Here is a 26,406-nt window from a genome sequence, read left to right as displayed (position 1 = left end):
TGTTCATTCATTCCGTCATTCCTTTGCCACACGCAGTGATCACACACAGACTGAGTGCCTGCTGCTGGGTGCACAGACGTAGTGAGCAGAGCAGATGTGGTCCCTGGCCTGGCTGGTGGACAAGGTAGATTTCTTTCTGCCTTTTTCTCTTTTCTTTCTTTCTTCCTTTCTTTCCTAGTAATCCATTGAGCACTGTATTTAGGAGGAGGCTGATTTTAAACAAATCTACTTCTTTATGGAAAAGGGTTAGGATGTGGTGAGAAAGGACAACTCGGGAATGTGGCATGGGCTCCCTGGAGGTGGTGACAGTGCAAGGGGGCTGGAGAAAGGTGTGGCAGGAAAAGCCCTAACGTGGCGGGGGTCCAGGGGTGCAAAAGCACCTGGCTCCGGGGATCCCAAACAGACCAGGTCCAGCCTTTCGCTGCCAACAAAATCCAAAGGCAGAGAACCCGAGTGGTGGTAAAATGAGAAATTTCTTTCAGTGAGGCCAACGCCGGGAAGAAAGCAGACTAGCGTCTCAAGACCCCCTCCCAAATGACGAAAATACTTCCAGGTTTATATAAGGAAACTGTGGGACAAAGTCAGTGGGTATGAGCGCGCGGCCAGTGATGTCAAGCACATCGCTGTCCCGGGGTCCATCACAAGTGGGGTCTTGCTGGCTCAGGGCAGTCCCTCTTGCTTGTTGGGGTAAATTTTGGTTCCCATCAGGGGATGGTTCCCCTGCAGGCTCTTTTGCCTGAGTTAAGAGATAAGCTGGAAAGAAGTTCATCAGTTAGAAAGTACCGACTGAGGTGGAATGGAGGTGGCTGAAGTCCTGGGTTACCAACGCCAGCCTCTGCGAGCGCTTGGCTTGCCCCCCACCCCCACCCCGCCCCGCCCCGCCCGCTCATGGCACCCGACCGCTGGCCCTTCCGGCTGGACTCTTCCCAGCCGGTTTCCTCTGCATCCCATCTGGCCGCCACCAGCAGGACCGCACTCTTCCACCTGATCACATCTTTTTTCCAGAGTACTGGGCCCTGCCCCACGCTGCCCACAAGACCTCGTGAAGGGCCCTGCCCATTATTCACTGCCCGGACCCCCCGGGAAAGCCGCGCCCGGGGTCCTGGCCGGCAGCCACCTTGGGAGCCCAGGGCAAGCCCTGCAGGCCGCGCCAGATCAGGTGGACCTGCCCCCGCCCCTCGAGTTTCCGCTGCCGCGGCGCGCGCCCGGCGGCGGCCCGGGGAGCGCTCCCCCGCCCCGCCTTGACCGGCCCTCAGCTGCGCATCCCGGGCGCCGCCCCACCGAGTCCCGGTCACTCCCGGCCCGTCCCCGCGCCGGCCACGCCCCGCGCCACCGCCCGGCCGTGACGTCAGGTGGCGAGACCGTGACGTCACAGAAGCGCGGCGGGGCGGCCGGCCACGCGTCGCCATGGCGACGGCAGGCGGGCCCGGGCGAGCGGCGGGAGCCCCGCCCCCGGGAGGGTGGACGCTGCCCGGCTCCTTCCCCGCGCGCCCGCGCGCTCTCCCCTGCCCCCACCCAAGCCGCGGGGCGCGCGCCTCCGGGAAACCCCCCGCGGGCAGCGGTCTGGCAGCCCCGGAGCGGCCGCAAAGCGCGGCGGCCGTCGTGCGGCGGCGCCCGCGGCCTCGAAGCCCCGCCCCGCGCTGAGCCGTCGCGCGCCCCGGGCCGGACGGCGGCTGCGCAGTGGGTGCGGACCCTCCCCCGACGCCGGGGCGTAAGCGCGGGCCGCGGGCGACGCTTGCGAGACCGGGGCGAGCCGGGCGCCCGCGCGGCGGGGACGGCCCGCGCCAACATGCGGAGGCCGGCGGCGGCGGCGGCGGAAGCGGCGGCGGCGGCGGCGGCGCGGGAGCGGGGGCCCGAGCGGGCGCTGGAGCCGGAGCCGCGGCACGAGCGGGGCCCGGAGCGGGGGCCCGCGCCGCGCTGCTGAGGGAGCCCGGGCCGCCTGCTGCCCGGCCGGCCACGGCCACGGCCACGGCGGAGGCCCCGAGGTAAGGACGCGCGCGCCCTCGCCGCTGCCACGGCCACGCGCCCGGGCCGCCGCGCCCCACCGCGCGGACCCCTCACTCCAGACCCTGTTCACCCCCGCCCCCGGGGCCCGTACTCCAGCCCCACGTCCCCCGCAGCCCGGGGACTCCCGCGTTCTACCCGCCGCCTCCTCGCTCCAGACCTTGCCCCTTTCCCCGGGCTCAGGCCTTACTCATTCCGGCTGGCGCCTACCTTGCAGATCTCACGGTCCTCCCCGACCCCCTGACTCCAGAGCCCGCTGTTCTCCACGGACCCCTCACTCCAGACTCTGCTGTCTTCCATGGACCCCTCACTCCAGACCCTCCTGCCCACTCCCGGTGTGCCCTGACTCCAGACCCTGCTCTCCTCCACTGTCTCCTGACTCCAGACCCCACTGCCCACTGCCCACTCCCCAGGTCCCCCACCCTCCATCTTTCACCCTGGACCCCTGCCCCAGCTCACCCACCCATTCCTGGCTTTGTGGTGTTGAAGGCCCTGAGGGAAGAGCAGGGGCTGGGGGGTGGGGAGCACTGGGGTGGGGAAGGGGCGTGCAGCCCGAGACCCGCAGCAGGAGGGGTCTCGTCCAGGGTGACCTGTTGCAGGGCACTGCTTGGGAACTGCGGCCTCGGTGTGGCTGTGCCCTCCCCCTTCCGCCCTTGCCACCGGTTTTGTTTTCCGGAAACACTTTGGATCAGGGAGGGGGTGAGGTGTCTATGCGCCCGGGGCGGTGGCCACGCTGATCTCCCTGCCCCCTTCTGCCCCAACTTTCTGGGGAAGCTTTCATGTTAGGGGCTGTCGTCCTAGGCAGGCTTGGGGGTTCTTGGCCTCTGGACGGCATTGTTTGTGGGCAGTGGCCCTGGAGGGCTCTAGCACTTTGTTCCCAGTCTCCCCACAGAGGACCCTGGCCTCCGGGGGCGTCCACACATCATCCATCTGCTGGGGCTCCATCTGCGTGGGTCCTCTGTCCCTACCCTGAAGGACATGGCCAGGCTCAGGCCCCTGTAGCTCGTGGGTGTGAGAGATGAGTGGGAGCACAAAGGCTCCAGTGTAGGGGGGTGATGTCCGCAGGGACCTGATCTGGTCGCCGAAGGAAGTGGTGTCTGTGACGAGAACAGATTGGGAGCCAGACCCGCAGGTTTGAAAGGGGGAAGTTTGCGGTTTCCCTGGTAGTTTGTTTTTGTTTTTCACTCGTGTCTCCAAATTGTGCCCCCGGAAAGGGACCCCCAGGCTCTGCAGGTAGATGGGCAGGGTGATGGCTGGGGACTGACTGCAGCACCTCTGGGAGTGCATAGGGGGTGCACACACCTGAGATGATCTGCCCCCCCCCCCCTTCCCAGAATGGTGTCAGTAGCCCTGATAATTGGAAGGGGCTGGGGGGCCACCGCTGTGTGTGCTGCGTTTGGCTGATGGAAGTGTGACCTGCGTGGGGCCGTGGGGAGGGAGGTGTGAGAGGAGCTGGCTGGACACACCCGCCCCGCCCCAGCGGTGGGCAGAACCCCAGGGGCGCCGGGCTCGCAGTAGTCATGGGGCACAGGGCTCGCTTTTTCTGCCTCAGGTTGGCAGTTGGACCTTCTTGGGTAAAGGGGCTTGTGGTCGGATTTTGACTACTTCTCATTTCTGTCGAGCGGACTGGGGATGAGTGTCTCGTTGCCTGGTCCTGGGCGTGTCCCTGCTCGGGGAGGACAGAGCCCCTGTGAAGACAGACTTCTTTGAACTCCTGGTTCCGGTTCCAGCTGGCTTTCCTCCTTTTCTTCTTAATTACATAGTAATTATCTGTGGGTCGGGAGAGGAAGTAGGTGAGGTGTGTTGTTTTTTTTTTTTTTTAAGTTGAAAGCCTTCCCATCTACTCATCCCCGCTCTGAGGAAGCCGGCATGCTAGTCAGTGGACATTCCAGACACCTACGGTGTCACCTGTGTCCATGGGGATTTCCTGGTGGGTCTGAGTAAATGCTTGGGACAGGTCTGGGGGCCCCCGCTGACCCCGTTCCCTCAGGGCTGTACTTATGGAGGGTGGCATTTCTCCTGGGATGCCCAGTAACCTCTTGTCCCGTGATTGCCTTTGGTGCCCATCCCCTGGCCCCCATGGAGCTGTCCCAGGCCACCTCACGAGCAGCAGGGTCCCTTGTCCTGGTTGTGGTGGATTCTTGGTAGATTCGTTTCAGGTGGGCCCTGAAAACCCAGGGCTGAGCAGCTGGGGCTCCGTCTCCTCCTATGAGGAGTTAGAAGTCCATCAAGGCCATGGGTCAGGTGATGGGCAGAGGGCTGGGGAAGGAGCAGGAGAGACGGGGTGCTGGGGGCCGCCAGCCTTCAGGCCTTTGGTGGCATTGGGCAGGCCAGTGTGGGCGTGCTGGTTGGGGTTGGGGTCCGCATCAGTGTCCGGTGGCCCGTCGCACCCGATGGATACCTCGGGGTCTTGGGCTTCGCAGCGGGACATGCCAGGGAGCGCTGTGATGACTGGTCGGCAATGTTGACGTGTGGCACACTCTGTGAACCTTTGGGGAAGGGGACACCTGAACCAAGTCTTGGTTGGCGTGGGAGGACCCCACCTAGGGCGGTTTCGAGTCTGCTCCCTTCCCCTTTGGGGGCTTGGGGAGCCCGTGCCGGGCCGAGCCCTGAGTGACCCGCTGAGTGTGGAAGACAGCGCGCATGCCTATGCTCCCCGGTGCCCGCGGGACTGGCCCACGCAGGAGTGGGTGTGGCGGGAGTCTGCTTGTAAGCACTCCCCCGCCCTCACTCTCCCCGTGGCTGGTGGCCTGCCTTTACGTCTCTCTCCTACCCGGCTTCTACAGAAGCTTCTGGTGCAGGCCGTGCTCGCGCAGGACCCTACTGGCGTGGGGGTCCACACGCAGGGCCGGAGGCGCTGTCACAGGGTGGGGATGACAGCACATCTTTTCCTTGCTCAGAAACCCCGTGTCTTCCTGCTCCCAAGAACAGACCGTGGCTCTGGGGCCGGCTGTCACCCCGCTCCTGTCCAGGCCTTGTCTGGGGTCCCCTCCTCTAGAAGGCCTCCCACGTGCTCTGTTCAACCTCGGGGGGCAGCCGGAGGTCCCCTCTGGGAGCCTTCCCCCTTGGGACAGGTCCTTCGCCTTCTGGGAGCTCGGCCACAGCCATCGTCGAATGCTGGGTTATTCCTGTGAGTTCCTGGTGGCGCGAGAAGGAAGTCAAGTCAACTAGCAGGCCGGAGCTGGGGTGTGAGGTCGGCTCTCAAGTTACACCTCCCGAGGTTCTCGAGAGCCGCAGTGACGCGGAGTGAGTCCCTCAGCCTCAGCGGAGAGGGTGGCCGTGGGGACCAGCGTGGACAGGGTGCGTGCAGGGGAGGGTGGGGAAAGGACGCCTCACCACCTTGGGTGGACACCCGGGGGCCATCGCTCCCCCCCACCCCCGCCGAGGAGGGGCTGCTGGCACTTGGGCCGCTCCCCCCAGAAGCGCCAGTCCAGGAGCGTTCTTGGCGGGTGGGCCAGGTGCCAGCCGTTTCCGCGCTGCTCAGAGCCTCCTGCCAGACCCCGAGTGGTTCCGGGGGGGGCGGGGGGGGGGTCCCGGGGCTGGCAGTTGTTGTCTCAGAGGTGGAAAGGGACGTGACGTGTTGTTACCTGCCTTCCCATTGGGCTGTGATACCTTAGAGTCCGAAGACAGTCGTGTACCCTCCTGGAGCTGACAGCTCATCTGGTCTTGGGTCTGGAGAGACCGGGTAACTCTTCCCTCTGCGGACATGGCCTCCACGGGCAAGCGTTCCCAGTGCTGCCCCAGAGGCTGTGCCTGTCATCGGGGGTCTCTGCTTGCTGTGGTCCCAGGACCCGGCTGCTGGGCACTGAGTAGGCGGGGTGGCTGACCCAGCGGGGAGTGGGCCCAGTGGAACTTTTCTGCCAGCCTGTGGTCGTAGGGGCTCTAGACAGCACCCCTCGGTCGAGCGAAGCGTCTAGCGGCTTCCCAGCAGAGGGACTGAGGACGTTTTAGTCTCTCCAGGGTCACCTGGGTGCCCCAGGGATTAGAAATCCCAGACAGAGATTTCCAGAAAGACTGGGGGCTGCGGGGGCGGGGGAGACAGGGATGTGGTTTGTCTGGACGCAGGCACCTGAGGGCTCTCTCACCAGTTCTAGAAGTGCTTAGGGGCTGTGCTGGGGGGCAGATGTCTTTACAGTATGTTTACTGTGCCACCTGTGCGTCTGTGCTGGCTCTCAGGACTCACCCCCAGCCGACTCAGGAAGAGCCAACGTACCGGGGGCGGGGGGCGCAGGGTTGTGCCTCTGCCGTTACACCAGCAGGGAGGGTGTTCGGGGGGCTCGTGGCTCTGCTCGCTCACGGCCCACCCTCTTAGTCCGCTGGCCCCCGCTCTGGGCCGCCTTCTCTTTCCTTCAGCTGCACTGATGGGTCTGTTGGAAATTTCTGCCGAGGACACTTTCTACACTCGGCTCTTTGCCTTTCGGCACTGCTGACATTGGGCTTGGATCGCTCTCTGAGGACGTCCTGGGCGCTGTGGGGGCTGAGCGGCGTCCCGGGCCCCACCCACGCGATGCCAGGAGCCCTCCAGTCGTGACGGCCACAGATGTCCCAGGTGTCGCCCACTGTTCCTGGGGGCAGGATTGTCCCGGGTGAGAGCCCCGCCCTAGAGATTTCCTGCCAACCTGCAGCTGTTGCCGAGAGCTGGAGCCCCAAGGGAGCCCGTCTCGGGGCCTCAGGGCCTCCCAGGGTCTCTGGGCTTCCCTGGGTCTCGGGGCCTCCCTGGGGGTGTGGCGGGGCCTCCTTGGCTCTCGGTCCCAGTCCCGGACCTATAAAGTACGGCCCTCCCTCGCCCCCCGGAGCAGGAAGGCTGAGGAAGCAGGTGGGGAGAAGGCGATGGGGGCAGGTCATTCCAGCAGCCATTGGGGAGGTGGCCTGTGCTGCCTTGTGGCTCCCTGGTGGCCAGGGTCGCCCCACGCCCGCCCCGCAGGGGGCAGCTGTGCGTCCCTGCTGGTTTCCTCGCTGGCCGCCTGGCTGCAGGGGGAGGACTTGTACCTGCTGCCGAGAGAGGGGAGGGGAGGGGGGGGGGTCTGCCTTCTGTTCCGGGTGGAGGGCCCCGCAGCCAGGTGGGCCGGGGAGCTGGTCAGGAGATGTCCTTGGTTGGCGGGGAGCAGAGAGCCACAGCGGATGCTGCACTGTCTCCTTCCAAACCTGAGGGCCCTGCTCGGCTGGTCCCCACCCACCTCGTGGCTCTTGCCCTGGCCCCCTGCTCCCCGGTGCCTCTCACCCCTGGGCCTCGGCTTCCCCGGCTGAGGTCGCTCGGTGGTGCTCGGTTCCTGGGTGGTGACCCCGGTGGAGTCCCCCGGTGGGAATGGGACTCGGGCCACACGGCTAGTTGACAGGACACCGTTGGCCTTGGCGAAAACACAGTAGGTGAAACTCACTTTATCTTGTTTTGCTCAACGTATTTAGGGTCACGTAAGCGTGTCCTTGCCGTTAGAGGTTGTTGAGACGGTTTGCTGTTTTCTTCCCGTTTGGGTGTGTATTTTATAGTCTTGGTTCGTCACTGCTTGGAAGCTACATTTTCTTTGGAAATGCTGGGTCTTAAGAAGTACACAGGACTGAGTAGAAAATTAGCGCCCTTGCACCAGGAGGCTCTCAGGAGGTCTGTCAGTCGGCCGTGTCTAGGGACCTCGGTTTCAGCCAGCCAGATGTTGCCGGGGATGAGCGTGTCCCCTACGCCGCGAGGGGCGCAGCCACACGGAAAGGTGTCTGTTGCTCAGCTGCAGTTGGTGTTCACTGGGCGCCTTGCGTTCTTATCCGCTCTACCCGGCTGCTGACGCCAGGGCCGCTTTGGGCTGGGGCGGGTGGCTGACTGGCCTGTGAGGTGTGGAGCGGAACCTTCACGGTCTCACGGTGGCCCCCAGGCCACACTCCGGCCACTCCGGCCACCCGCATCAGCATCTCGGATGGAATCCGCATTTTCAGCAGTCCTGCGAGTGAATTCCGGTGCGGTCTCCTGGGTGTTGGGGACTGTTCCGTCTCGGGGCCGATCTAGGGGACTGTGGTTGGGGGCTGCCACACTGGGGCCAGAGGCAAGGGCTGGGCAGCTGTGGGGTTTCTTTGGGTCTTGAACCGGTCCCCACTGCTGCACGGGGAGGGCAGCGTCCCGTGTGCCTTAGGTCGGCCAGCTCCTGGTGAGCCCTGCGCAGGTAAGTGGGGGTCCTGCCGTCGCCCCGAGCCCCTCACTGGGCCTGGTGCGCCTTCACCGCTGTGCCGAGTGAGCTCTGTGTCCTCCCCGTGGGCTGCGCCTGTGGGGGCAGGGGGCTCGCCCAGGGCCACGGAGAGGGGCTGAGGCGCGCAGCTTGGGGTCGCCGAGCCAGCCCTCCCACCTCTCCTGCGTCGTACACTTCCTGTGGCCCCACGGGCCCTGAGCAGGAGGCGTGGCCCCGGCTGTGGGCTTTCTGCACGGATCTCCCCACTCGCTGTGCCTTTTTCACCAGCTTTATTGACACATCACACTCTCCACTCTCCACTTGGTTTTAGTCGAGACGAATTCACAAAACCGGACAAATTCACTGGAATGTGCACCTTGGTAGGTTTGGTTTTTTTTTTTTTTTTTTTTTTTGGTTTTTTAAGCTTATTTCAGAGAGACAGCGCTTGTGCGCGCATGGGGGAGGGGGGCAGAGGGAATCCCAAGCGGGCTCTGCACCGTCAGCACGGAGCCCGACTCGGGGGCTTGAACTCAGTGAGCCTGTGACATTGTGACCTGAGCCGAAATCAAGTCAGAAGCTTAACTGACTGAGCCGCCCAGGCCCCACTTTGGTGGTTTTTAATACAGTCACAGGGTTGTGCAACCGTCATCTCTGTTCAAATCCAGAACATCCCATTACCCCAAAAGAAGCCCCCTGAGCCCCCGTCCCCACGAGCCCCCTTCCCGTCCGTGGATGAGTCTGTCTGGACGTTTCACACACGTGGGCTCACACCCCGCGTGGCCTCTCGTGTCCGGTTCCCTCCCTGAGCGTCGTGTGTTCGGGGTCCGTCCGCGGGGCGGCGGGGGTGGGCGCCTCGCTCCTGCTGCGGCCGAGGGACGTGCGCGTGCACGGTGGACACGTGTGTATCCATTCACCCGTCTGTGGACGTTTGGGCCGTGTCCGCCTTTCGGCTGCCGTGAACACGGTTTCGTGTGGACGTGTGTTTTCGGTTCTCTTGGGTGGACACTGAAGAGCAGTGTTGCTGGGTCACTTGGTGGCTCCGTGTTTAACCTTTTGAGGAACCGGTGGCCGTTTTCCACAGTGGCCACTCGTGTCTCCTTCCTGGGTCAGGGTCTGATCCCTTTCCGGGCACGTCTGCCTCCTCTGGGCACCCTGACCGGTTTCTCTGCAGGCCCGCCTCCCCGCTGCCCGGCACTTTCTAGAAAGCCGGGCTCCCGAGCCTCATGCGGCAGGTCTCCCGGCTCCCGAGGCCGTGGGCTCCCCTCATCCACCCCCCTCTGAGCGGTGAGTCCAGTGTCTTGGAGGGACACGTGGGCCTTGTGAGGACACAGAGTCAGTGCCCTGGTTTTGGTGGTTTTAAGTGGCGGAAACGCCGTGCGCGCACGTGGGTAAGCACGTGCTGACCCTACAGGGGAACATGAAAGGACGTTGGGAGAAGCCCCTCGGAGCCTGGCAGGTGGGCACCATTGGCACTTCAGCGCGACCCTGTGGGCATCTGAAACACAGGAGCGCGCTCAACCGTGGGACCTGCCAGGCGGTGCCCGCCCTGGACGGCCGGCGCGGCTCTGACTGTGGGGGGGACAGAAACCGCTGGAAGGCCCCGTGGAGGCTCAGGTGTGGGCTGAGTGGGGGGCACGGTGCCCGGGCACATGGGGCACGTGCTAGACTCCTTCCGGGGGGGGCTGCTGCCTCCGTGTCGCCTGCGTTGACGAAGCTGTCGGCCCTTCTGGCCCTGGCGAGAGTCACTGGGGTCCCTGGTCCGCTGCCGTGCCTGGTTCTGGGGGACACGTGTGGGTCGAGGGGTGGTCCTTACCCTGAGGGAGTCCCTCCTGCAGGTAGCCCAGTGCAGCCCCAGTAGAACCAGAGAGACGGGCAGTGCCCTCTCTGTGCATTCTGGGTGGTTTGCAGGGGCCTTGGGGGCCCTCCAGGGCCCACACCATGACCTCCGACCTTTGCACGCCCGGAGGCTTCGCGTGTGCTGTACCCCGAGCTCACCCCTGAGGGTGGCCAGGCCTGGGGCAGAAGGGAAGAGGCTAAGCTCCGCCTGGCTCCCCTTCCTTCCCCCCTCCTTTCCCCTCTTCCCCACTCCTCCCCTCCCCCGTCTGCCCTCCTCTTCCCCCTCCTCCCCCCTCCCCCTCCTCTTTCCCACTCCACACCCACTCCCCCCCTCCCCTGCTCCCCCCTCCTCCCCCACTGTTGTACATTGTTTTCATGGCGGAGGGTGTGCTCACGTCCTGGCGTTTCTCCCCACACCCCAGCTTGCGAGGGGCCCCTGAGCCCGAGAGGCCACCTCTGGGACCTCTGCCCACACACAGGGACATGCTTTGTGGGGCTGGCGCCATCGCTGCTTCCTTTCTGTGCACGAGGCCACCGAACCTGCAGAGCGGCGGGCGGTCCCTTGTCCCCCTGCGGGCCTGTGGCAGTGCAGACGCCTCCTCCACCCCCTTGGAGGATGTCCCCTAGGAAGCACGGTTCTGCTGACGTCACGGTCGTTATTCCCGCGCTCTTGTGGCTCCTGAACGCCACTCCTGTTCTCAGTCTCCGACAGCCTGACCGGTGGCGATGGTCTCCGTCACCCATGAGCCTTGAACAACACGGGCGTTGGGGGCGCCGGCCTCCGACGGCCGAAAATCCACGTGGAACGCCTGAGTCCTCCAACGCCGTTGACCGGAAGCCTCGCCCGCGACTAAACCGTCACCGACAGGGGTCTTTGTGTGCCTTACGGCAGAGCGAGCTAGAGGGAGTGAGCGCCCCCGGGAAGGCGGAGGAGGAGGAAGTGCTCTACGGGGCCGCGCCGATGGAAAAGTCCGGAGTGCGTGGGTGCCAGCCCGCGCTTCCCGAGGCCGGTGCACGTGGCCCGCCGTCGTGGGGCCGTTTGTGTTTCTTCTGGGGCTTTGCCTGTTCTCTCTTTTGCGTCCTGTCGTTTCTGGATAGTGTGCCGTCACCGTGAAGGTAGTGACCGCCCCTCCCTGCATCTGTGTCCTCTCTTCGCGGGGACGCTGGTCTGAGGAGAGGGCCTACCCTGATTTGCAAATAGGGTCACGTTTCTGGGGGTCAGGACGTGACTTCGTGGAGACACAAGCCCACCCACCCCGAGGACTGCTGTGCTGCTGGCGTTGCGGTCGCAGTCACGCTGGGCCGGTGGGCCTGCCAGGTGAGCGGCGCCCTGGGGACCATCACATGCGGTGGGACGCGCCTGCCCCCTCGACAGGCAGTAGCTCCGTGAAAAGGTGCGGGTGGGGGTTTGTGGGCACAGGCCGGTGCTTGCTGATGGTGGCTGGTTCCAGACGTGCGCCCTCCAGGACAGTGTGCGCCAGCCCCGGGCAGCTGCCGAGCCCTGGCACACGTCTGGCACGACCGAGCATGTTTCCGGTAATGTAACGGTGACTCCTTGCTGGACGGCTCCGCGTGGACTGTGTGCGGGGCGTGGTGGGGGGGGGCGTCAGTGCTGCCTGAGCAGCAGGACCCAGCAGGACTCGTGCCATTAGTGGCCCAGCGTCTCACGCGAGCCATCCGGTGGAGGGCCTGCGCTTGGACCAGCCACGCGGGCATCCCTGCCGTCACCCCGGACCCCTCCCGTTTGCCTTCAGCCCTTCGTTAACGGAAATGTTCGGATGCAACTGGGTGCAGAGAGAGGCCCCACGGTCACCAGCCTCCCAGATATCATTTCCTGCCGCTGGAAATAGAGCAGGAGGTGCTGGCAGGTGACCCTGGGCCTCGCCATGGCCCCACCGTCTGGAGGACGGCTGCTGACAATTCTTTGCTCGGTCCTGGTGGCCACGGTCTTAGGCTGTGGGGCTTGTGGTCGGGACCTTGTCTCTCTTTTGTAATCTGATTAATTCTGGGAGAATTCTAGCATGTCCAGAGGTCACAAGGAAAGTACAATGCTTTGGACGCCCCTACTCTTCACAGCCCAGCAGCCTGTCACCTGTGCCTCTGTCCCTCGCCTGCCGTGATGGGACCAGCCTGTCTCCTGTCCCTGCGTCCCGGCCAGGACTCTGGGCAGGAACCCTGTGCCCCCTCAGCGCGCCTGCAGGCTTACGCTCACCCTGGACATCGGCCTTTCCCTCCTGGTCACTGAGAAGTGACCTCAGGCCACCCTCTTGGCACACGTAGCCCGTGTCTGTGGTTCCCACAGATGACGGTTCTCCCGCTTTCACCCCGCCGGTTAGCTGGCAGTCCCCGCCGTGGGGGTCGGGGTGGGGTGTGCACTCTCCTCCCCGGTTTATTTGGGGTCGGGGTCCTTCATTGTAGCTCCACTGTGACGACCCGTTGCTGCTTGACTTGCGTCAACACTGGCCTCGTCACGGGGGGCCGGTTGGGCTGGCGCCTGTGCCTGCCATTTTGGGGCCGCTTCCTTCCTCTTTGTCATAACATGACCTCGCAGGTGACCTTGGACTTCTCGGCTGCTGCTACAAGGTCGGCTGTGTCTCCGGGGTCCAGGTCGCTCCTGGGGAGTGGCACCCACAAGGGGAACTCGGGGCTCCTGGGGCACTGTGACCCTGAGCCCAGTTGACTCTTGGGGAGGGGGCCTCGCCTACACGTCAGCAAGCTCGGGAGGGATGCGCGTGCCCAGGGGTGCCCGGTTGGGTCCCGAGTGAGGCGCATGCTTCTGAGTTCGCACCCACCGCCGGCTCCTACCTGTGCTTAGGCAGGAGGCTGCCAGCTCTGGGCCGGGCTGGTGATGTCAGCCAGGGACTGTGACATCACTGAGTGGGGCCGGTCAGAGAAGGGGCTTCTTGGAGCCTCCACCAGGGGATCTGACCCCTGGCCCTGACAAGATGGGGGACACCCCCAAAACCACAGCAGGTAACTCAGCTGAGGGGGGCACTCGCAGGGCGGCACTGCCCCGGCCCGGAGCAGTCTCTGCAAAACCCTCTCGGTGTGGCCACGGTGGGCCGGCAGCTTCCAGGGGCTCTGCCTGGGCGCTGGGCAGTGGTCCCTGCGGTGGGGTTCCTACCCCGTGTCAGGAACCCGGGCCCACGTTGGTTGCGTTGGGACGGGGTTTATTTTCGTCCCGAGTGAGGGATGGGAGGCCCTCTCCCCCAGGACAATTATTTTTAGCTCTGGCGCTGGGCCTGGGCTGACAGCAGTCACTTCCGCTCCCCTGAGGTCTCGGGTTACCCTGCCTCCCCCAGGTATGCCGGGCTGGGCCCCTGCCCGCTCCTGGGACCTGGAGGAGCATCGTTCTCACTAGGCTCTGGCCCCAGACCTGTTTCAGCGGCGCTGTGTCGTCCCTGTCCCTGCTCCCCACCCGCCAGCACGTGATTCGCTCTTGCCATTCCCCTGCGGGTCCCACCTGGCTTTCAGAGTGTCCCGAGGGGACCCAGAATGCTCCCACGTGGCCTGTGCTGGGTGGGGTGGCCTGCCAGGGCATGCTGAGTTTGGCCACCGTCCGGAACATTTGCAAGTCTGTGCTGCCTTTGGGGTTGTGGGGTGATGGCCCTTTCCTCGTGAATAGGGGCCGGTGTCCTCCGGGCTGTCCGTGGAAGGGGTTGCAGTGGAGGGCTGCTCCCCCGCCTCCATGGCGCCTGCCGTCCTCTGCGGGCGGTGACCCACGTGGCGACCGTACAGCCTGTTGTAAGGAGACCTACAGGGGCACATGTGAACCAACCCTTGGCCAGCACGCGGTTTGGGGAAGCTGCCGTTTGGGGGCGCCGGCGTTGTGTCGAGGGACCTGTGGGCTCCGGGACCGGCGGTGGGGCGGTGCGTGCATGAGCAGGCCTCCAGCGTTGCGCCCGGTCGCCTGGTCTCTGTTGCCCGCGGGGCCGTCAGAGGCCCCCTTGGGACCGTGAGGCCACGAGGGGCTGCAGGGAGGCGCACGCAGAGGGAGCCTGTCGTGGAGTGGGGAGGCTGGTGGAGGCTGCTGCCAGACCCTGGACCGCCAGCGTCCCAGGGATCTCTCAGAGGGGACCCTCGAAGCCGTCCCACAGGGGCACGCGGGCCTCCCTGGCCCACAGAGGGCGGCTCTGCACGCCCAGGAAGGGTTTGCACCCCAGATCACGCGGCCGGGCGGAGATGGAGGGCGTGCCTGCTGATCTGGGGTGGGGACTGAGGGCGCCTCCCACCTGGAAGCGCAGGTGGGGGTCACTGCGCAGGGGGTGAGGGGGCTGCTAGGGCCGAGGAGGGGCCTCCCAGGAGGGCTGCGGGCTAAGGTGCAAAAGCGGGAGGCGTCCAGAGGGGCGGCTCCTGTGTGCCTCGGGGCAGAGTGGTACGGGTACTTCGTGCCCCATGAAGCCTGTGTGCAGGGTGGGGTGGGGGGTGGAGTCCGGACCCGAGTCTCCCTGCCTGCAGACGGGGTCGCCGAGCCCTCCCCAGACCTTGTGCTCTGCACCGCAGCCTCTCCAGCTCCGTTCTGGTGCCCTGTCCCGGCATGAGCTCCTGTGTGCCGGGAACGGGTTGCTTCAGAAGGGCAGAGACCCTCCCATCACTCGGGAGGTGTCCAGGGTTTGAGAAGCTGCGTGCCAGGCCCCGGGACAAAGACCGCATCTATCGTTATCTGCCCCGAGTGTGTGTCCCCCTGGCTTCATCTGCGTGGAGGCCGTCCCTGGCCGCCTGCTTCTGTGTGGCCCCGAGGAGGTCCCGCTCCTGGCTTCTGCCACGTTTCTTTGACGCTTCCTCTTCGGGGCGCGCCCAGGGCCCTTCAGCCCTGAGTTCTGCCGTCATCAGGACAGTGCAGATCATGAGATGAGGGCGAGTTCTGTCTCCTTGGGGTCTTTTGATTTCCCGTGGATTTTCCATCTGATTGACTCTGGCGGCCCGTGTGTGTCTGTGCATGTGTGTGTGTGCACATGCATACGTTCTTAATTACTTTGTGACGGAAGGTGTGTGTCTGGAAGGGAAGCAGGCATTCGGGGAGCTGCAGACTAGAAGCACACCCACCGCAGGCCGCGGCCCCGGGGCTGGAGGGCACTGTTGTGCGCGCTGTGCGGGCTTCCAGGAAGTCGTGCCGCCAGTTGGAAGTTTCCATCTGAGCCGGCAGGTGCACCCCCAGGTGTGCACCGGGAGAAACAGAAGCTGGCGTCCACACGGGAACTCGTGCACCAGCGTCCATCCACACACACACTTCTCAGCACCCAAAGACGGACACGACCCAGATGTCCGCTGACGGACGAACAGATACGCTTGGTCCACCGCACACGCACACGTCCCTCAGCCGCGAGCAGGAGCGAGGCGCCCACACCCGCTGCCCCGTGGACGGACCCTGAACACGTGACGCTCAGGGAGGGAACCAGACACAAGAGGCCACACGGGGTGTGAGCCCGCGTGTGTGAAACGTCTGGAACAGACTCATCCATGGACACGAAGGGGGGGCTCGTGGGTGCTGGGGGGTGACTGCTTGATGGGGATGGGGTTTTTTTATTTTGGTTGATGGAATGTTCTGGAGTTGGATCATGGTGATGGTTGCATAACTGAACGTATTGAAGACCTCTGAATCGTACACTGTTCGAGGGCGAGTTGTATGGTATGTGGATCGTATCTCCATAATGCAAATAATAAACTAGGGACTTCGAAGCCAAAGCAGGCAGCCTCCACCCTGCGGAGGAAAGAAGTGCTCTCTGGCTTTTCTCTTCGGATGGATCTGATGCCCCCACCATGCACGGGGAGCAAGGCTCTGGCATGAGCTCAGGAGGGCGGCTGCAGCCGGTGGAGGACTTTGTTCTAATAGTAAACTTCAGACTAGGGTCCGTCCGTGTAGACTCACCTTCAGGTGGACAGAGGTATTCGCAGGCCTCTGGGCGCTCATGGTGGGCGGGGGACGGGTCCCATCGGCCCCAGACGTACACATTCCTTCCCGGGTGAGCCCAGCCACCGTCCTGAGACCCCATCCCCCCTGCCTGTTCTAGGCCATGCCACTGATGGAGCGAGGAAGTTGGGGATCTGTGCAGACATCCTCCTTCGGGGTTGGGCCCTGTTCGCGACTGGTCCTCCAGGACCCACTGGAGCGATGGCCCACGGTCCCCAGGGCGTACCAGAGCGATGGCCCCCAAGGCAGGCAGGGCCTTGCTTCTTCCTGACTAGGAAGCCTGAGGGCCTGAGGTCTTCGTGGCTCAGGCAGGGGGGTGGGAGGAGCTTTCTAAGCGATGCGGACGCGCACGTGTGTGCGTGGGCATGTGTGTGTGCACCACACCCCGGACCCCCTCCGTGGGGGCCCCCCGGCCCTGGGCTGGTCAATGTCGAGGGAGTACTCGGGGTCAGGTGACACGGTCACTGCCTCCCTGGGACGTCCCGCAGCAAGGGCGCTTCCACACCCTGCCCACCCCGCTCACACAGCCTCAGTGTCGTTCCCTCGAGGTAAAACCGCTGCCTGCCCCTACCCGCGCTGAGCCCGGCGGTGCCCACACTGCCCTGTCTTCTGTCGCCTGGGCTCTCTCTGGTGGTCGCTCACGGACGGTCAGAGGTGCACGGCCTCTGCAAGATGTGGGAAGGCATCCGGTGCCTGTGGGGCGGGAACTCGCAAGCTGGGTCGTGGCTCTCTGGGCCTGATGGCGGTGTGGCCCCTGGCGCTGCACTCAGACTCTAAAGGGGGACGCGTTTGGTAGGGGGCGCTTAGAGGAGCTCGTTGGTGGTTTCTGTTTGAGGAGATCCTTCAGCTTTGGTGCAAGCAGCTTGCGGGGGTTGCAGGCGGAGGCGTGGCTGAGAGGCCAGCTTGGTGGCAACCACAGACTGCAGGGACGGGGGGTGGGGGTGGTTGGGGAGGGCTGGGCCTGGGGACACAGACCCGGGGTGGTTTCTGTGGGCACCTGTCCCTCACTGCACCCAGCTCGGGTGGCTGCCTGCCTGCCCCCTGCATCCTGGGGGCTGCTCAGTGTCTGCCCTGCCCTCCACAAGGCCAGCTTCGTACCCAAGGGGCCAAGGCCAGTCCCACCCCGGTGGCGCGCACGGCCTGTGCCCTGTCAACCTCGGAGCCCGCCTGACCTCCCTCGGCAGCTGCTGCCCAAGTGAAGCCTTGCCAGGGTCAGGATCCTCCGCAGCCCCACCTGACCGCGGGGTCACAGGCTCCTGGAATTAGGCCCAGGGACATCGTGGGGTGGGGTGCTGTGCGGGGTGCGGTTCAGAGGCCTCTGAGGTCAGTGGTGAGGGCCTGTCTCCCAACCTTGGGCACATTCTGCTCTGTTGTCTGTCTTCTCTCTACCGACGAGCACACCCTTGGCTTGGGGAGAGGGCCCAGCCCTCTCTGCACCCAGCCTTGGTCTCCACACCTGGCTTTAAGGCTCTAGGGCCCCTGTCACTTGACTGGCCGTCACCTCTGCCAGCAGAATTGTGCTTGAGCCATGGGGTGGGGGTCAGAGCACCCCTCACACGTGCAATTCACAATGGCCTGAGTCACTGCACTCCTGTGCATCCCAGTCCACAGTCGCATCTGTGCCTTGAGAGATCTTTCCAGGACGCCACTATGCTGCACAAGCCTCTGTGGCGTGGTTTTCCGCTAACACCACAGTCTTGGGTCTCCCTGCCAGTCTGGGCTCTGGACCCCGGGGCTGCGTCGGGGGCAGGAGGACAGATTCCGGCCTAGACTCTAACTTGTGCCTTCGTTTCTCCGCCAGCTGGGAGCCACGAGATTTGAGGCGGCGGGACCGGTCAACAGAATGCGTCCTCCCTCTGCACGCGACCCCGAGGCCACCGAGATGAGCGCCACGGCCGGGCCCTGGCAAGCGCCCACGTCTCACTAGCAGGGAGCCCGCCGGGCCACCATGGTGTACTAGCCCCGAAGAGCCGCCCGCAACCTCAGGTCTGCACAGACCCGGGATTTGCTCGGCAGCAGAGTCACCGTGGAGAGGCCAGGGTACCACAAACTTATGGATTTTGACAAGAAAGGAGGGAAAGGGGAGTCGGAGGAGGGTCGGAGAATGTCCAAGGCCAGCGGCCGGACCAGCCATGGCGTCCGGAGCTCGGGGACCAGCTCGGGGGTCCTGATGGTGGGCCCCAACTTCCGGGTCGGGAAGAAGATAGGCTGTGGCAACTTCGGGGAGCTCCGGCTAGGTGAGCCCACTCGTGTGTGCGTTCTGGGGCCCGGGGGAGGGGAGGTCCTGGCAGGGCCGCGGTCACCGCTCCCAGATGGTTTCCAGATTGTCGGGACTGGGAATTCAGGTACGTGTGAGTTTCTGCCCCCAAAGGAGGAGGCTGTGCTGGAGGGGCGGGTGCCCGGCCTCACCCCTGCGTTGCTGAGGGCCAGTTTTGGGGGGGGGGGGGTGTGGGCCCCCGTGTGGGTGGACCCATGTGGAAGCCGTTAGCTTCTAGCTGGTGGGTGCGGGTGCACGTGCAAGGTGAAGCGAGAGCTCGGCTCCCTCTCCGCACTTGGCTCAGCAACCGTACGCGGGGCCGGGGCCGGGGTCACTGGTGGCCCCTTGGGGCTGGGTTGACCTCCCTGTCCTGAGCCAGAGCCGTACCTCAGCCGCTGCAGAGGCTGCCAGGGTTGGGCTTGGGGAGTCTCACTGCCTGTCTGTGGCTTCCCCGGCCCTAGGCTTGGGGTTTCTGAGCCAGCAACGGGCAAGGGCTGGGCTCCAGTCTCCGTGTGCAGGTTCGTGGGGCGGGCAGGGCGGGTGCCGGGCTCCAACACCAGAGGCGTCTGCTGTTCAGCGACTGACACTGCCGGCTTCACGGGAGAGGCAGGCGCCTTCCCCAGAGCCGGACCAGGTGTACCCGGCCCGGCCCGCACAGCAGGGCCCCCGGCCACCTGGTGACCAGTCTGCAGCTCGTGCCAGATGGGGCCGCCTCGACGCACGCCTGCCCCATTAGGATGCGTGTGTGTGCACACGCGTGCTTGTGCAAGCAGACGGACACGCAGCGAGCCCGGTCCTGGCCTGCGGCCTGGTGTCCGGGTCACAGTCTGTACAGCAGGGGTCTTCTGCACCGACAGAGGAGTGCGTGTGCTGGGCCGTGGGTGCAGCGGCTGTAGCTTAAATGTTTTCTAAAACTGAGGTATGTGTTCCTTTCTGCCCGGCTTTGCTCTGCGAGGTTTTGCGAGTGTCCCCGCGGTTGGGTGTGTAGGTGACCGGTTGCTGTCTGTCACCCTGTCCATCTGTGTGACTGCACCTCACTGTCCACATCTGTCGTCCTGCTCGGGGACGCTCAGCTGGGTGTAGATTTCTGCCGTCGTGAATAAAACTGGCCTGAGCGCCCCTCTCCGAGTCCCACGCATGAGCGTTTCTGTCGAAGCCCCAGGTCGGAGGGGAGGTGTGTGTCGATGGGAAAGTGCGGACCGGCCTCCAGAGTGATGGTAGCTTTTCTAAGCTCCCGCGGGCAGCACGTGAAGGTGCGGGGTGCCCCAGTCCTCACCACCATCTCAGTGGCCAGGCTTTTCCACTTTGAACACGCGCGTGGACGTGAAGGGGTTTCCGTGTGGCCTTCCCTGATGACAGTAAGCTGGACGTTCCAAGAGCTCCTTTTTGCGTCTGGCGTCCGATTTCGATCCTGCGCCGTTTAAGGTGGTTTTCCTTGTGACAGTCCCGGTTGGGGCTCCTTGCTCATTAAATTGCAAAAACTTCTGGGGCGCCTGGGTGGCGCCGTCGGTTAGGCGTCCGACTTCAGCCAGGTCACGATCTCGCGGTCCGTGAGTTCGAGCCCCGCGTCGGGCTCTGGGCCGATGGCTCGGAGCTTGGAGCCTGTTTCCGATTCTGTGTCTCCCTCTCTCTCTGCCCCTCCCCCGTTCATGCTCTGTCTCTCTCTGTCCCAAAAATAAATAAAAAAACGTTGAAAAAAAAAAAAATTGGAAAAACTTCAGTTATTATTTCTTCGGGGTTTTTTCTGCCTCCATTTCTGTCTCTGCACCCTCAGGCTCCGGTTACACGTATGCGGAGAGGGTTTGATGCTTTCCTGTAGGTCCCTCGGGCCGCTCTTGGGTTTTCTTGTAGTTTTTCTCCCCCTGCTTCACTGCAGTTACCTTTTGCTCTCGTGTGAGTTCACCCTTCTTTTTTGCTGCCGCGTCCAGTCTGTTGTTGGAGTCATTCTGGTGACTTCTTGATTTTCTATGTGGCATTTGTGACTCCGCTCTTCTCTCTCTCGCGATCTCCCAGCTGCTTGTTCAGACCTACTTGTAACCGTTTTACAGGCCAGGTCTTTGGCGCCTTTGACTATGTTTTTCCTTGTGATTGTCTGATTTGCCTCCTTTTCGACACATGAGTGGTGTTTCACGTGTTGGAAATTGTGGGTGTCTCATGGTATTGGTCGGGGTTCTGCCTTGTCCTGGAGACCCCTCTCGATAGCGCGAGGGCCGGTTTTTGGCTCCGTTAGGGGAGGCTGAGGGCTGACCTTACTCGAAGCCTGGAGCCACCCGGTCCCGAGGCGAGGGCTTCCTGGGTTCTCGGCCGAACGTCAGGGGAGGTCAGGGCAGCCTCCGCACGCTGGATGGCCACGGCTCCGGCCCTGTGTGGCCCCCGGAACCTTCCTCCTGCTCGCGGCCCCTCGGGAGGTACTTCCCGTCCGGCCTCTGGACTCTTGCCTTCCGCCCGTGCAGGGGGCGAGGCTCCCAGAGCCCCGAGTGCCTGAGCTCCAGCCCCTGCGGCCTGCACTTCCCAGACCCCAGCCGTGCCGGACACACCCACTCTCGCCTTCACCTCGGGCTGCACTTCAAGGAGACTGGCTCTCCCTGAACTCACGTGTGCAGTCAAAACACGAAGGTTTCTTCAGCAGTTCCCAGAAAAGGCTCAACAGAACATCTGCTTACGAGAACGCGTGGCTAAGAGCGAGGCTGGGCAGGCCGCGGCAGGGCACCGTGTGACAGCGCTGGTTCCTGCGCACAGATGCTGCGATGAAAAACGGGCAAGAGGGGTGCCGGCGGGCTCAGTCGGAGAAGCACGCGGCTCTTGACCTCGGGGTCATGAGTTTGAGCCCCACCGTGGGCTGTAGAGGTTTCTTAAAAAGTTGAACATGGGCGACAGATGTGAACGGACACTTCGCAAAAGCAGACAGGCCAACAGCCGGGGAGCGCGGGAGGCTTTCCGCCGCAGGAGCCCGAGCAAGGCAGCCGTGTGAGTTCCTCCCACGGGGGGGCCACCCCAGCAAACCTGCCAGACGAGGGAGCCGGCCGGCCCGTCGGAGGTCCCGTGTGGTGCCGCTCACGTCAGCCGTGCTTGTAGAAGGACCCTGGGGACGGGGTGGTCGTCCCCCAGGGTCACGGGTAAGCCAGGCAGTGTCCCCGTGACGGACGTGCTGCAGCGCGGCGTGCAGGAGGACCCAGGGAGGAGAGAACGTGCCGGATGATTCCGCCTCGGAGGCTCCCTCTCGGGACGTGAAGGTGGAGACTGACCGGGCAGGGGCGTGCGTGGTGGCCACGTTTTCTGTCCCGATACAGGGCTGGCATTGCACAGGGTTCCACGTTTGCCAGAGCTCCCGGTCTGAGGCACGTAAGGTGTGTGCATTACAGGTAACTGTCTCCCTGGGGAGAACGAGAACTGGGTCCACCCTGAGCTTAATCTGCGGTCCTAATAGGCTGGGATGTTGACGGGACAGGCTGCTGATGTCTACGACTTTGAGATGCTCTTTTTTTTTTTTTTTTTTTTTTTCCCCCAATTAAAAATAAGGGAGATCCAGCGGTGCCTGGGTGGCTCGGTCGGTTGAGGGCCTCACTCTTGATTTTGGCTCAGGCCATGGTCCCAGGCTCTGCGCTGAGCACAGAGCCTGCTTAAGATTCTTCCTCCTCCCTCTGCCCCTTTCCCACTGGCGCCTGCGCTCTGTCTCAAAAATAAAAAAACAAAAGAGCAGGGGGTGACAGCTGCGCAGATACGCAGTGGGACGAAGAGCAGGCTACTGATGTCATCTAGGCAGTAAGGACGTGGGTCTTCCCTGCACCGGTTTTCCATTTTTTTGGTTTGAAACTTTCGTAACACAGGAGGCAAAAACCTATTTTTAATCAAAGCCCAGGGAGCGGGGCTTGAGGGGAACTTTCTTTCCCTGCTGAGAGTCCGCAGGAAGCCTCTCAGTTGTCACACCGAGAGAACCGAGGTCTGCGGGAAGATGGGGCCCCTCTGCCCACCCCTTCCAGGCCGTGGCAAGAAATGGGGGAAGCGGAAAAACCGACCGGGGAAGCAGCGAGCTGGGGCTAAGCCCAGAGGCGTGATCACGTGCACGCAACAGCCAGAGCGGTCTCTCAAGAAGCAGTTAGAAATGAATTTTTCTGTTTGAGCAACAAAGAGTTGGAAAATAAACATTTAAAAGCAGTACCATTGTAAGTGTGCCCAGACCTGCCCAGTGCCTCCGGAATAAGTTAATAAAGGACGTGCAGGCTCTTCACCAGGAACCGAAAACATGAGCGAGGGAAGTTAATTCCCAGTCGTGGCTGGGGCCGGGATGTCCCCTCCTCAGCCTCTCCTGCAGGCCTGAGGCGATGTCTCTGCAGCCTTCTGGGGACGTTGACAGGCTGACTCTGAAACGGCCACTTGGAACAGAGGCCCGAGAGTGGCCGACGCAGGGCCAGGCACCCACACACCCCCCCCCCCCCCCCCCCCCGCCGGGCGCCGCCGTGGTGGTGCAGACACCTCAGAGCACGATGGGGCGGGGCGGTGACCCATGCCGTGGGCTGACGTGCGTGGGGAGCCGTGGCCGTGTCCTGTGAGGCGGGACTCAGCCATGTCTCTGCCACCACATCGGGGCGGGTGTCGCCCAGACCGTGCACCGGGATGGAGAGGAAGCCGAGGCCTTCTCCCACGATGGATCCTACTCAGGACAGCGGGACAGGTGGTGATGGAGCAGGTGTACCATGTGGGGGCCACGTCCGTGGACTTCAGGGCCTGGTGAGGCCAGTCCAAGGGCAGGGACAGGACAGTGCGGGCAGGGGCACGGGCGCGCACAGTGCCGTGCGCGGTAATTTCCACAGGGGCTGGGGGCCGGCATTTAGACTTGAGGGGTCGGGCGGCCCCTCCATCACGCGGCAGATGGGGGCCAGGTGTCCGCACACAGGGAGGTGAGACCCTTCACAGAAGCCCCGAGCTGCCGGAAGGCCCGTCTGGGGTACTGCCGGCGTCAGGGGCCCTAGTTTTGACAGCTCTGTGAGTTTGGGCTCCCTAGGGGTCCTGAAGGCTGGTGATGGGCCTGGGAAGGCCGTGTGCCCTGGGCTGTGTGTGTCTCTAACCCGTGAGGCACACACTCCCAGCCCCAGGTGTGGTGACTGTGTTGCCCCGAGAAGCCAGCCAGGGACTCTCAGCCTACCAGGTGCTGCCGGGCAAGGTGTCGCTGGAGCACAGGTTCCTTCCTGCACGGGCAGGGGCCTGGGGCCAGTCCCTTCTTCTCTGTGCCACGAGGGAGCTCCCCACCCTGAGGGCCGGGAGGAAGGTGTGCAGCACCTTGGGTGAGTCCTTTGCGGGACTTGACCAGGACAGGCCTCTCTATGGGGCTTCTTGCCAGGGGGGCCTTGCTCCACAGTGAGGGGGAGGCGGGGTCCAGGGAGCTGGGGGGGGGGGCGGGCAGGGGCCCGGACGCCTCCTGGTTCTCCGTGGTGGGAGCGGAAGGGGGCGCCCCGGGATCACCGCGGGCCGTGTGTTCTCTTTGTTTTTATAGATGGGAGAAATTGGTGCGAGCTGGAGGGAAGGATCCCATAGAGAGGAGTTTGGGACCAGCCCCCTTGAGTGGGCGGGGTGGGGGTTGGAGGGGGAGGAGGCTGGCTGGCAGGGTGGGCTCTAGGATGGTGTGGGGCACATGAGCGCCGCCCATGGTGGGGGTGGGGGTGGGGCTCGTAGGCGTTCTTGTTAACTCCTAGGACATGGTCAAGTTCGGGGGGGGGGGGGGGGGGGCTTGGCCCCTGGGGGGGGGTCTCCTCCCTGCAGGGGGGTGCATACCACGCTGACAAGCCTCTCTTCCACAGGGAAGAATCTCTATACAAATGAATACGTAGCTATTAAACTGGTGAGTCCCGGCCCCCCCTCCCGCCTCCCAGCCCCACATCCGTCCCCGCTGCCCGGTGTCAGGGGAGGGGCGGTGGGCGCGCACCTCGGGTGACCCGACCGCCACGTCTACCTATCCCTCCCAGGAGCCCATCAAGTCCCGGGCCCCTCAGCTGCACCTGGAGTACCGCTTCTACAAGCAGCTCAGCGCCACAGGTACCCGCGCCGGCGCAGTGCGGGGCCGGGGTGGGGGGCGCCTCGCCTCGCGGGCAGGGTCCTCACAGGCCCGTGTGTCGTCCCCTGCAGAGGGCGTCCCTCAGGTCTACTACTTCGGCCCGTGTGGGAAGTACAATGCCATGGTGCTGGAGCTGCTCGGGCCTAGCCTGGAGGACCTGTTTGACCTGTGTGATCGCACGTTCACACTCAAGACGGTGCTCATGATCGCCATCCAGCTGGTGCGGGCCGAGGGCGTGTGGGGGCGGGGGGGGGGGGCGGAGGCAGGCGGGGACGGGGCGGGGCGGGGCGAGGGGCCGGCCCTGAGGCCCGCCGCCCCGCAGATCACGCGCATGGAGTACGTCCACACCAAGAGCCTCATCTACCGCGACGTGAAGCCCGAAAACTTCCTGGTGGGGCGCCCGGGCACCAAGCGGCAGCACGCCATCCACATCATCGACTTCGGCCTGGCCAAGGAGTACATCGACCCCGAGACCAAGAAGCACATCCCGTACCGCGAGCACAAGAGCCTGACGGGCACGGCGCGCTACATGAGCATCAACACGCACCTGGGCAAGGGTGAGCCGCGCGCGGGCCGGGCGGGGGGGGCGCGCGGGCCGCGCTGACCTGCTCTCCCCCCGCAGAGCAGAGCCGCCGCGACGACCTGGAGGCGCTGGGCCACATGTTCATGTACTTCCTGCGTGGCAGCCTGCCCTGGCAGGGGCTCAAGGTGGGCGCGGGGCCGGGGGCGCGGGCGCGGGGCGCCGCCGGGTCGGCGTCGGCTGACCGCTGTCCCCGCAGGCCGACACGCTCAAGGAGCGCTACCAGAAGATCGGGGACACCAAGCGGGCCACGCCCATCGAGGTGCTCTGCGAGAGCTTCCCAGGTGAGGGACGCCGGGTCCGCACCGCCCCGGGCCCGCGCTGCCCGCGCCCCACTGACCCCTGTGTCCCCCGCCGGCTCTCCACAGAGGAGATGGCCACATACCTGCGCTACGTGCGGCGCCTAGACTTCTTCGAGAAGCCTGACTACGACTATCTGCGCAAGCTCTTCACCGATCTCTTCGACCGCAGCGGCTTCGTGTTCGACTACGAGTACGACTGGGCGGGGAAGCCCCTGGTACGTGGGGGTCCGGGTTCCTGGAGTGGGCGGGGCCCCAGGACAGGCGGGCCAGGAGCCTGGGTGCCTGCTGCCAGCGGGACCCCGGCTTTGTGGGGGGTGGGCAGAGGCCGCCCGGCCTCAGCTCTGCGTCCTGCTCCCCTCCTTCCCCGACCCCCCCCCCCCCCCCCCCTGCAGCCGACCCCCATCGGCACGGTCCACACCGACCTGCCCTCGCAGCCTCAGCCTCGGGACAAAGCCCAGCTGTACAGCAAAAACCAGGTGAGGGGCCGGGGCAAGGACCCCAGTGATGTGGGGGTGGGGTAGGGCCACCCGGCTCCCCTACTGTACTCCCCCCACACCCCACCCCTCCCCAATCCTAGGCGCTGAACTCCACCAACGGGGAGCTGAATACGGACGACCCCACTGCCGGTCACTCCAACGCCCCCATCACGGCGCCCGCAGAGGTGGAGGTGACTGATGACACCAAGTAAGGCCCCTGGGCAGCCGCGGGGGGTGGGGACGCCTGGGGCGGGCTCCACACCCCCTCCCCCTCGCGTATTTCCCCTCCCCCGCACCCACCTCCCCCGAACCTCCCACCCCTTCAGGTGCTGCTGCTTCTTCAAGAGGAGAAAGAGAAAATCGGCGCAGCGACACAAGTGACCCGGGGCAGTGGTGCCCTGAATCCTCCCGCCGCAGCCCCTGGGACCAGCTCGTCCGTGGCTGTGTGGCCCACGGCCCAGACGCAGACTGCAGGGCCGGCCGCAGCTGCCCGCCCCCCTCCCCCCCCACGTGGGGTCACCTTCACATGAGACTTTGGCCGAAATTTCTACACCTGTGTCTAGTCCTCCCCTCCGAGAGCATTAACTATTTGAAACAAGGAAACGAAACACAGCGGCCGCCCGCCCTGCGCCCCTCCCGCCGCCGAAGTGAGTAGTCGGCCGCCCTGTTGGTTTCATAAAGTCCAGCTTGTCTCCCTCGATCCAAAGGCCGTTTTCTCGAGGGGGCGCTGTGGGCGACGCTGCCGGGGGCGAACCCGCCGCGGGCCTCCCCCGCACCACAGGGGAAGGTGGGGTGGGGGCGGCCCCCCCCCCCAACCAAAATGCTGCACCAAAGCCTGGGCC

At 64.4% G+C, this 26,406-nt stretch overlaps 2 protein-coding genes across 4 annotated transcripts in view; one reads left to right on the top strand and one right to left on the bottom strand.

The window, feature by feature from the left end:
• The window catches only part of ATP8B3 (ATPase phospholipid transporting 8B3), a 129,386-nt gene extending 118,560 nt beyond the window's left edge, over window positions 1–10,826 (bottom strand). The window contains exon 1 of the mRNA XM_058728480.1: window positions 10,822–10,826. The gene's annotated coding sequence lies outside the window, so the exon portion shown is untranslated. The remainder of the gene's footprint in view (window positions 1–10,821) is intronic.
• Window positions 1,824–26,264, top strand: CSNK1G2 (casein kinase 1 gamma 2). Of its 3 annotated transcripts, XM_058728519.1 has the most exons (12): window positions 1,827–1,985; window positions 17,702–18,137; window positions 23,953–23,993; window positions 24,118–24,187; window positions 24,278–24,426; window positions 24,529–24,763; window positions 24,829–24,914; window positions 24,986–25,070; window positions 25,155–25,303; window positions 25,481–25,564; window positions 25,666–25,772; window positions 25,891–26,264. In XM_058728519.1, exons 2-12 carry the CDS (start codon window positions 17,954–17,956, stop codon window positions 25,943–25,945), a joined length of 1,245 nt encoding a protein of 414 aa, XP_058584502.1. In that variant the 5' UTR covers window positions 1,827–1,985; window positions 17,702–17,953; the 3' UTR covers window positions 25,946–26,264. The 3 variants fall into 3 exon arrangements, with proteins under 3 accessions (XP_058584500.1, XP_058584502.1, XP_058584501.1); XM_058728517.1 differs by having other exon boundaries at window positions 1,824–1,985; window positions 24,118–24,426; XM_058728518.1 differs by lacking the exon at window positions 1,827–1,985 and adding an exon at window positions 12,860–12,962 and having other exon boundaries at window positions 24,118–24,426.
• The last annotated feature ends 142 nt before the right edge of the window (window positions 26,265–26,406 follow it).

Source organism: Neofelis nebulosa, chromosome 4 (assembly GCF_028018385.1).
Source record: "Neofelis nebulosa isolate mNeoNeb1 chromosome 4, mNeoNeb1.pri, whole genome shotgun sequence".
NCBI classification, from domain to species: domain Eukaryota; kingdom Metazoa; phylum Chordata; class Mammalia; order Carnivora; family Felidae; genus Neofelis; species Neofelis nebulosa.
Note: the sequence above shows the minus strand (reverse complement) of the source record. Positions and strands in the feature narration are given on the sequence as shown.

Bases quoted from the DNA above. Each gene is read 5' to 3' on its own strand.
- CSNK1G2 (XM_058728517.1), top strand. From the start codon at position 17,954: ATGGATTTTGACAAGAAAGGAGGGAAAGGGGAGTCGGAGGAGGGTCGG. The intron at 18,138-23,952 runs GTGAGCCCACTC...TCTCTTCCACAG, and splicing joins CTTCGGGGAGCTCCGGCTAG to GGAAGAATCTCTATACAAAT. The intron at 25,565-25,665 runs GTGAGGGGCCGG...CCCCAATCCTAG, and splicing joins AGCTGTACAGCAAAAACCAG to GCGCTGAACTCCACCAACGG.